This window comes from Capsicum annuum, unplaced genomic scaffold (genome assembly GCF_002878395.1).
Source record: "Capsicum annuum cultivar UCD-10X-F1 unplaced genomic scaffold, UCD10Xv1.1 ctg5377, whole genome shotgun sequence".
NCBI lineage: Eukaryota > Viridiplantae > Streptophyta > Magnoliopsida > Solanales > Solanaceae > Capsicum > Capsicum annuum.
This window is the reverse complement of record NW_025861901.1, coordinates 37,149-46,013: the sequence shown is the minus strand read 5'-3', so window position 1 is coordinate 46,013 and position 8,865 is coordinate 37,149. Positions and strand designations below refer to the sequence as shown.

General features: G+C 32.5%; 1 protein-coding gene across 1 annotated transcript; it reads right to left on the bottom strand.

The window, feature by feature from the left end:
- Nucleotides 1-5,471: 5,471 nt before the first annotated feature.
- On the bottom strand, nucleotides 5,472-6,143 carry LOC124893096 (synaptic vesicle membrane protein VAT-1 homolog). The gene is made up of 2 exons (XM_047404218.1): nucleotides 5,964-6,143; nucleotides 5,472-5,753 (listed from the first exon to the last, which is right to left on the bottom strand). Exons 1-2 carry the CDS (start codon nucleotides 6,141-6,143, stop codon nucleotides 5,472-5,474), a joined length of 462 nt encoding a protein of 153 aa, XP_047260174.1.
- Between the last annotated feature and the right edge of the window lie 2,722 nt (nucleotides 6,144-8,865).

Here is an 8,865-nt window from a genome sequence, read left to right as displayed (position 1 = left end):
ATATATATATATATATATATATATATATATCCATACCGGCATGGTACTCAATCCAACATATACATATCCGTAATGGCGTGGTTCCCGATCCAACATATAAATATTCTTAACGACGTGGTACTCAATCCAACATATATATATCCGTACTAGCGTGGTACCCGATCCAATAAATACATATACGTACCGACGTGGTAACCAATCCAATAAATACATATTCATACCAGTGTGGTACCCGATCCAATATATACATATCGGTACCGGCGTGGTTCCCGATCCAACATATACATATTCGTACAGACGTGGTACCCGATCCAACATATACATATCCGTACCAGTGTGGTACCCGATCCAACATAAATAAGTATTATCAATATCAAATTTACACAACCTCATAGTATGCAACACAATGTACCAAGTTTACAAGTACAATTAAATTCATAAGACAATTTCATCAAGTAAATTTTCAATAATCATTTATACACGCATCAACAATTTCAAGCATGTCTGAATACGAATCAATAAGTATCCATAGTGCTACTTTAAGGAGTTATTATTACCAAATAAGCCACTCATAGGCATAATTCTATAAACCATCATTATAACCAATTTAGCCTCTCATGGGCATCTAATAGATATAGTATTTTTATCGATATCAAAGCAAGAATATCATAAAATAAATCACAATTTAATTCTTACATATACAAATTACTATTGGAGCCTTAATTACTCATAAATTATTAAAAATATAATTATCTTCTTAAATACCGCAAGTTGGGTTCTAACATTACCACCTGTAACTAGCACATTCACTTGTATCATTATTCTCTACCTCTTTCCACATAATACAATCATCACACTAATTCAAGTCATTTATCCCTTAGATATTACTATGCTCATCAATATTCGATCTTAGCATAATTCTCCTCATTATATTATTGCACAATACATACAACCTAATACCATTACAGCTCAACTAGGTTCATTACTAGAACACCTAAAAAAATCTCATGTTCATATACTATATTTACAAAAATATTCTTTCGGGAACATAACACATAATATAACATATATCACATAATCAATCAATAATATAGTTTTTGGGATTACAGTTAAGTACTCGTGTCTTTATCCACCTCGACTCCATGCCCGCAGGCCTAGACATGCTTTTTCCTATCAATTCTAAATTATGAAAAAATAAAATAACGCAATCTTCTACTTATTAAACCTAGCCCACCTAGACGCCAAGCTTTTGAATGAAGCAAGCCGCAATAATAATGTTATTTCTTTTCCTTCAAGCCTTAGAATAACCAATCATCTAAAAATCAAGCAATAATAAGAGTAATTAAGCAATTACTCTTCAAGCAAATAACTTGGGGATTCAAACTCACTAGTTCTATCCTTAATTTAAGGTCTATATCATTCTCCAATATCAGTTAGCCATTAATTATCTCTTTCAAGATTAACCCATCTCCATTAATGGAGTTTTTATGCTAAAGGTTTTATGGAATTTAAGGTTTCTAACCATCAAAATTCATAATAGAGTTTACAAAATTCATGTAAGAAATCTTTAATTTATAGTTTAGAATCAGTTCTAGGTCATAAAAACTCATGAGTATTCCCCAAAAAATTTCCACCATTAAAGGTCTTTCTAAAGATTCTAAGGTGTTAAAAGATTAAAAGACGAAGAAAATAATGGAAAAACTTACCTCAATGAAGGAATTTCACCTTAAGCCTTGGAAAATCACCTATCAAGGGTTGGAGGATAAAATTTGGGGGTTTGGATTCAAAATACGGCTGAAGCTAATTTAAATACCATTAAAAATTTTGTTAAAGCGAAATTCCATTTTAGCCCAGACAGTGGTACGTAAGATAGTCATAACTTTTTACTCAGAATTAGGATTGAGGAACGGTTTGTTGCGTTGATAAAAGGACTCAAAGATATGTGATTTTATAGGTAAATGGAATCCTAAATCCTTATATTCTATGAGATATGCTCATTTGAAATTGACCCTAATAAAAACCCATATCGAAACTGTACTGGAAAGAAAGTTTTATACTTAACTTTGTGTTAGAGATATTGTACGACCTTAATTCATACCTAAAGAACTTTCAAAACTAAAGTATTGATATTAGAAATCACGAATAATTAAAATTCATCAAGATTGAGTCTATCTAGACACATCCGAAGGCTAAACTCCCCACCAAAAAATTTGAGGTGTCATAATAAATAAAATATTGGCTATTTTGGACCCAAGGTAATCTTAAGGAATGAAAATTAAGAATTTTCATGAACTTATTACGAATAATTTAGTAACTTTTAAATGGGTCGTTGTAGAAATAACTTGATCGTCTCTTCAATGGGCTTGGCCTAAACCGTATTTACTTTAAATGTGAACTCTGTCGCATTGCTTGTTTCTTACGGGCAATTCTGTAGAGTGTTTGAATGGAAGACAACAACTACATCAATCCTACCACCATCCCCCTAATTTAGTTTAAGTTTTTGTTTTAGTTTTATTTTGAGTTTTTTTTTCTTCATTGTAGAAAAAGCTTTCTTGGTTAGGATTTTTGTTAGAAGAAAGCTTCTTCTTTTTTTTCCTTTTTTATGATTTGGTGTTTGTTTGCAAATGTATGTAATGGCAATGAACAATATAATATAAATATTATGATTTCATTTTGTGGGTAATCTTCTTCTTGGTGATTTTTCTGCAATTATTTCCTTTTTAAATTTTGTTTGCTGCACTGATAACTTTCTAAATTTTGTTTACTCAATCAATGAATATAACTATGGACTACTTGATAAAATATACAAAGAGTTAAGTGTTTTCTAATAAATGTAGATCAAATAAATAGTAGATCATAGACAAGGCGTGTGGTCTACGCTTGACCATATTATTTCATGGAAACTATCCTAATCTTGGACTCTTTCAATCCTTGACCATACAATTCAGTTGATCGTAGACCAAATGAATTGATAGACCATCAGTAGAATATTTCTTAAAAGAAAATTATTATACTAAAAAAAAGTATAAGCAAGTGGGTAGTGATTTAACATACAATCTTGTGCTTTGAGGATCCATCGATTCGTACAGTCTAGTTCAAACATACTTGTGATTTGAGGGTGGGTAGTGGTTGAACAAACAATCTAGTTCAAACATACTTGTGCTTTGAGGGTCCATCAATTAGAACAGTCTACCGTAGAGTCGTTAAATTGATGAACCCTCAGTAACATATTTACCAAGAAATAATTAAGTAAAAAATATATTTCTACTTTGAGGGTCCCATCTGGTCTACCGTAGATATATATTGTAGGTTGAGAATAGATTGATGCCTGGATCAATGGTATATCCTGTTGTTCTATGTACAGGGTTATAGATCCCCACTAGCATGTTGTTTAAAAAATAATTAAATAAAAATAAATAAATTGTGGGATTCTACACATATAAAGGAGTTTAAACAAGTCATATGATTATGTTAGAGCTCACATTGATTGGGGGTGATGATTGAAGGAGTATGTGAATGGGTCATGGTTAAACAAACAACAACCTCAAAGTAATGTTTCTCGAAGAACAAGTATGTTTTGAAGATGTTGATTGTTCAACCACTACCCACCCACATTCTCCTTCAATCACCCCCCAACCCCCAACCCAATGAAAGGGGTATGTCGATGGGTAGTGGTTGAACAATCAGCATCTTCAAAACATACTTGTTCTTTGACAAACATTACTTTTAGGATGTTATTTGTTCAACCACTACCCATCCACATACTCCTTAAATAACCAACCCCAATTTATATGATCTCTAACATGATTATGTGACTTGTTTAAACTCTTTCATATGTGTAGAATTTCATAATTTATTTATTTTTTATATAATTATTTCTTTTTATACAACATGCTAGTGAGGGTCTAAAATCATGTACATAGATCTACGAGATCTATCATTTATCCGGAGAGAAATTCATACACGACCTACAATATAAGTCTACGGTAGACCGCACGAATCGATGAACCCCCAAAGCACAAGTATATTTTTTTACTTAATTATTTCCTCTTAAAACATGTTTCTGGGGTCCCATTGATTCAACATGTTTACGGTAGACTTATATATCCCATTGAGGATCAACATAGGTCAAGATCGATAACAGTCTATTAAGTTTCTCCAATAGTTAAAAAAGTATAATTATTGTTCCAGCAATAACAAACGGTTAATTTTGTACTTCTCAAACGGTAACACTTCTTTTTACTTCATATATAAAGTCTTCCATCCCTCATTATTTCCTCCACTTTTTTTTTATTTTAAAATTCTACGATGTCTCAAGTATTTCAACCATACAATATAAAAAGACTATAATTTGTCATTGTGAAAATGCAACTGTCTTGAGAACTTCACACATGGACTCAAATTCAGGTCACAAATTTTATAACTGTACAATTGTGAAGGTGAATCATGTACGAATTTTTTCAAAATTAAGTAAATCGTTATCTAATTATTAGTTTTTTAACGATAATAGCACATGTTCATTTTTTAAATGGCTTGATGAGGTATCACCCCCAACTAGTCCATCAACATTGAGTTTGGGATCCGAGACATCAAATTTTCATGACATGGCAAAATTTAATCTAATACAAAGGCTCTGAGAATATGAACAAAATAGATATTTTCTCATGACAATATTCAAAGAAGTCGAAGAGCAGGAGATCACTTGAAAGTATTGCTACAAGACACCCAAATAGAGAGGGATCACCTAAAACAAAAGTTGCTTTTGGCTGAAGAAAGTAAGAATGACCTAAAAATGATGTTATGCGGTATAATGCTAGTATTCGTTGTTTGAAAAGGTGTAACATGAATATAGTGAGATTGAATAAATAAAAATACTTTTATTTTACTAGAATGTTAATATTGATATTCATAGAATCATAGTTGATTAAACTACACATCAACTTAAAATTGACTAGCATGGTAATAATAGAGTATACTAGTAGTATACAAAAGATAAAATATGCATTCTAGGATGTTAACCATACACTGTATTATCTATGACAACACAATGCATATTTAAATTTCATGCAATAATACAATTTGATAAAAATACATTCGGTGTAGAATCATAAGAACTTTCATAAAATAAAAAATTGTTTGTCATATCATCCAATGATCATTCAACTCTTTTGTTTCTCAAATAAAAAATTCTTAAACATTAACAATAATAGCATTTAAATGTATTTTTTATATTCATCAAAAATATTATCATTGATCAAATCAACAAAATCCATGACCACATTATGGAGATTTTCTTCTTCCTCCTCCTTCTTCTCTCCTTATTTCTCCTTACTCCTCTCTTCTTCTGCCTTTTTTTCCTTTTCTTCTTCTGTTGTTTTGACTAATTTTTCAATATTTTTATCAGCTTCTTATTTTTTCTCACCTTCTTCTTCTTCTTCTTTCTCAACTGCTGTTCTTGTTTCTTTCTCAGCTTATTTTTCTTTCTCAACTTTTTCTTCGTCACTTGCTGCTTCTTTCTCAGCTTCTTCTTCTTTCTCACCTTCCTCTTTTCCATCTATTGCTATTTTAATTTCTTTTTTACTCTTATCGTCTTCCATTTCTTCTTCTTTTTCTTTTTCTATCTCTCCTGGTTCTTTATCTTCATCCTTCTTTTCTTCTTCTTTTTCCTCTTCTGCCACAAAGTGGTCACTCATCCACTTTACTTCTTTTTTCTTCCTCCTCATTCCTCTTTTCTTCATAAAGTTCCACATGTACTGTATCATATTACAAAGTGTTAGTAAAATTTATGGCTGAAAATTCATTAACTACATCAATTATTAAATGAAGTTACCTCACTCATGTTGTTGCTCATCTCTTTCTTTTCTCTTTAGCCTTTTTTCTTTGATATAGGCAGCAACATACAACATTTCTTCCTCGAGCATAGCAACACATTTATGAAAATATACATTTACTGAGATGCTTACTATAACTTTTAAGGTACTCGAAGAATCATCATCGCCAATGTGTACTCCAATAGGTTTACCACCCAAATCCTCGTCATTATCATTGTTTTTATTTGAAGTAAGGACAGTCACTCCTTGTAAATCTTTCTTCAAGCCATCGAGGAATTTATTCTTCACCTCTTCCTTATATGGCTTTTTCATGACCTAAGTTGGGTCCTTAGCCACGACGGGCATCCCAAACTATGAAGGTCCAGGTGCCCCTGTCTATCTGACGATCATGCACAATGTTCATATAATAATAAGAAATGTGAAAAAAATCATAATACAGAATCATGGTCAATAAGATAATTCAACTTAATGGTTCAAAATAAAATACATAACCCTCTGACAATATCCAACATCAGTCTACGAAACCTCTAATAACTAAAAGATAACTTCTGTCTGAGATTTGGACAAGGCCCCCTGTTGGACTATAAATAAAAATGAAATAACACTGACTTATACATTAGGCCTTCCGGACTAAACAAGGATTACCAACTACAAATCTCTGACCAATCAATCTACAGCTTAGCGGGCCCCCAGGACTAGCCTAAGATCCTGAAATATAGAAGGTCAATACAGATGTACTGGTACGTGGAGCAATACAAACTAATGAAGTTATATTTACATAAGTAAGAGCGATTCATAAAATATTTTACATATAATATATGAAAACACATGGTCACACTTCAAAGACTTTGAAACATTTCTTTTAAAACACGACTCACTCTTTGTCTTACTTCTGAGCTAGGTGGTGCACCCTACATATCTGAAAGTATCCCACAGGATATATGGGATCTTCCCTTAACTCGGCGGCCAAGCCCCCAATCTAAGTTTGCTGCAAGGGTTAGAGTATCTGAATCTGAGATGCCACAGGGCACTAGGCCAGTGTATAATCCCTCTTTGGGGATATAATAAATCCGTATCGGCAAAACATGGTTTTAGGCAATGAATCGTATGACTCATGCCTACTTCGAGTAACCATCTAACTCTCTTTAAGCCTATTTTTAACTCTTTAAGACATGCATTCTATGAAATCAAAATCTGAAAATCTTACTCTAGTATGGCAGTCATCTGATTGGTATCACCATACCAAGACTTGCAAGTCATATCTCTAAGACACAAACTATCAAGTTCTAGTCTCTTTATTCAAAACATAAAGTTTGGACACCATATCATTCAAACAATTCAAGAGAATTCATATTTCAAAATATATGTCAAATTATGCAAAGACTCTCTCTTTTTAACATTTCAACAAATATGTGGTGGTCTAGTATTTTGTAACAAACTATGCAATCTCGTTGAATCGCCAGTTTTCATTTATATTAACAAGAATCACCCTCTCTTCAGTTTATATCCAAAAATCAAGGCTTAAACAATAGTAAAGACATTTGAATCATGTTTCTCAATATGCAATTGAATAATTCATAACATATAAACACAAGAGGCTTTACAACAAGAGAGGGATTTTAATTGTTCATGCTCTGAATTTAACATTAGAACTCAAAAATGCATACATACTTATATACGACTACGATTCTAATTTATGGGAAGGCCTCAAGACCAAAACATTATCATAAAAATAATTTCACAATGCACAATTGTAAATGTAAATTCAAAACCCATTGCAAAATTCATGATTTCTCAACATTTAAACATTATCAAAATGATTTCACCATGCCCATGTAGTTTAGGAAAACCCCACATACCTTAGATTACTTAGGTTGAAGGATGGAATCCAAATCATAATTCGTTTCTTAGGAATCTTGGATTGAAAGGATTAGCTTCTTGATTTCTTGTTCTTGGAGGAAACCCTAGTTTGATCTTGTATTTGAGAGTGAAGATAGAATTTTGATGTTGTATAACTAATAATGATTGATTAATAACATTTAGAGTGTAAATAAATTTGTGGGAAAGGTTTTTGGAGTGAGTAAAAGACTAAAATACCCCTAAGAAAACCAAAAAAGTCACAGAACTTCATCAGTTGACAACTAAGGTTGATGGGTCGTCACTCAAGTGATAGGCTTTCACCTAGGTCATCACTTTTGGGATGGAGTTTACCACTTTTTTCCCTAGGGGGATCACTCGGTCTGATGGGCCATCACCTAGTTGATAGGTCGTCAGCCTCGTCGTCACATCTGTGCAGACAAACACTTAGAAGTAAAATGAGCATAACATTCTACTCCAATATCGAATTAACGCAAAACTAGTGGTATTAGAAAGAAGACTCAAGCACCTTTCATTTTATATATAGTAGTTACTCTAACCCATTATATACAAGAAGTTATGGTCAATGTAAGTTGACCCAAGTTTAGACGTTCACTAAAACTTAAATGATAGGAAAGTTTTCAACTCGTCTTTAAGCTAGGGGAATTTTGTGACCTCAATTAACATTCAAAGGTATTCACACACTATAGAATTGATCATCACACATTTATTAACAAAGAATCATTGGGTTCAGGTCTATACGTGTAGAAGGGACGGTTCAAACTTTATCTCGAAAGTGCAGGGTACTACATTATCTCCCCCTTGGGATCATTCATCCTCAAAAGATGGGTAGGGACTTGTTGAAGCTCCAAAAATAGGGAATAAAGGACATAACCTTACTCTAAGAATTTTATCTAAAGGAAACATACAAATACCTAAAGAAAACCATTCATGATGTCGCCAAGTGAATTGTGTAAGAACAAAGCATGAGAGGATATGAACTGACATAGGGATGACCTTGTACATGAATTCTAGGGATCATGATCATCACAACATATGGTATAAGTTTATTTGGTGATCATAGGCTTGATTTTCATCGGTACTAATCGTGTAATAAGATTTTATGGAAGATAGGGATAGAAGCATTCTCCATCGTATAATTTAAAATGAATGAATC

Bases quoted from the DNA above. Each gene is read 5' to 3' on its own strand.
- LOC124893096 (XM_047404218.1), bottom strand. From the start codon at position 6,143: ATGAAAAAGCCATATAAGGAAGAGGTGAAGAATAAATTCCTCGATGGC. The intron at 5,754-5,963 runs GTAAGCATCTCA...AATATGATACAG, and splicing joins CGAGTACCTTAAAAGTTATA to TACATGTGGAACTTTATGAA.